The sequence below is a fragment of the Apodemus sylvaticus genome, chromosome 23 (assembly GCF_947179515.1).
Source record: "Apodemus sylvaticus chromosome 23, mApoSyl1.1, whole genome shotgun sequence".
NCBI lineage: Eukaryota > Metazoa > Chordata > Mammalia > Rodentia > Muridae > Apodemus > Apodemus sylvaticus.
Window position 1 is genome coordinate 47,443,275 of NC_067494.1, and position 1,339 is coordinate 47,444,613.

A 1,339-nucleotide genomic window follows, 5' to 3' on the forward strand; every position below is an offset into this window, starting at 1 on the left:
CAATGTAATGAAAAAGATGTAGGAAAACAGAAACCAAAATTAGTACACATGCTACCTAAAAATAAACAAAGAAAATGTGCTTGACATAAAGGTAAGTAAAGGCTAGAAAAATAGAATGAATATTATGAAAAATATATGGGGGAAAAGATAAAGTAAAAAAATGTAAGTAAAACCTAACCAAATAACGCACCCCAAACTAGAAACCCAAGAGTACACACATTCCAAATACAGATGATGAAACTAAAAAACATAGTCATAAAACAGGGTGATTGGGAGGGTTACAGTTGATTAATACTGTGATTGGATGTAGATTGAAGAAAAAAATCATTTGAAAAAATGAGAGGCGAAAGCATTAGTAAAAGACAAAACAAATATAAATTCCCAGCACTTCAGTGAATATTCCATTTCATTTTAGGACGTAGTCTTTCCCAATGAAACCACACCTCCCCTGAGCAAAATATTGAAACTTAAAATTAAGCAATGACAAACAATAAGCTAGTAAAATATCAGAGACTATTAAACCTACAACCAAGGCCAAAAAGCCATAGAGTCTGGACTCAACTTCAGTGGCCAAGGCCAGCTGCTTTTTACCAGCACAAGACTCTGAGAACAAGACCGCACACAGTTTTGATGGCCCATTCTTTGTCCTTGAGTGGCCTTCAGTGTAGCCCTGAGTGACCATTGCAGCCTGTGGCCAGGGATTCAGATTAGCATTGGCCAGGTCAGGGTGTTTGCTCCCTGGTCCTGTAGCTCACCTCCACTGTAGTTCCATGTGTCCTGGCTGCTGCAGCTGCTCCAGGAACCACTAGATGTCTTCCCACAGAGGCTCACAGATCCTGTGGGCTCATCCACAGACATCTCAGGCTCTCCCTGCTGGAAAAGCCAAAGTGTCTTGAAAGGCAAATATGTATTAATTATAAGCCAATGACAACATGCCGTGAATAAATCACTAAACAATAATAATGCAAAAATAGGAAACCAAAATATATTGAAAATAGATAGACTGAAGCAGCCTGAAATGCATTAGGAAATAATCATAACAATAAAATATCATGTGAGAAAATAAATCCTAGGGAAAACAAAGTAGCCATCCAAATAAAGCATAAATAAAAATCAGAAGAGCAGCACTAAGGAGACACACAGCCAGTGGCCTTACAAATATGTGGTCTAATCTATCTCTTGAGCTCATTCCAAAGTCAATCAATAAATAAACAGCAAACTCTCTATATATGCCTTTAACCTGAGAGTATGTGGTGGTCATATCAAATCCCTGGGAGCTTCTGGTCAACCGGCCCCAGATTCTTGGCCAGTTTCAGGCCATTGATTAAGTCTGTCTCAA

General features: G+C 38.6%; 1 protein-coding gene across 1 annotated transcript in view; it reads right to left on the reverse strand.

Annotated features, from left to right (window-relative positions):
- The window catches only part of LOC127673745 (sperm motility kinase Y-like), a 2,441-nt gene extending 1,583 nt beyond the window's left edge, over nucleotides 1-858 (reverse strand). The window contains exon 1 of the mRNA XM_052169517.1: nucleotides 756-858. Coding sequence (XP_052025477.1) covers nucleotides 756-858 — 103 coding nt within the window. The remainder of the gene's footprint in view (nucleotides 1-755) is intronic.
- Nucleotides 859-1,339: the final 481 nt, after the last annotated feature.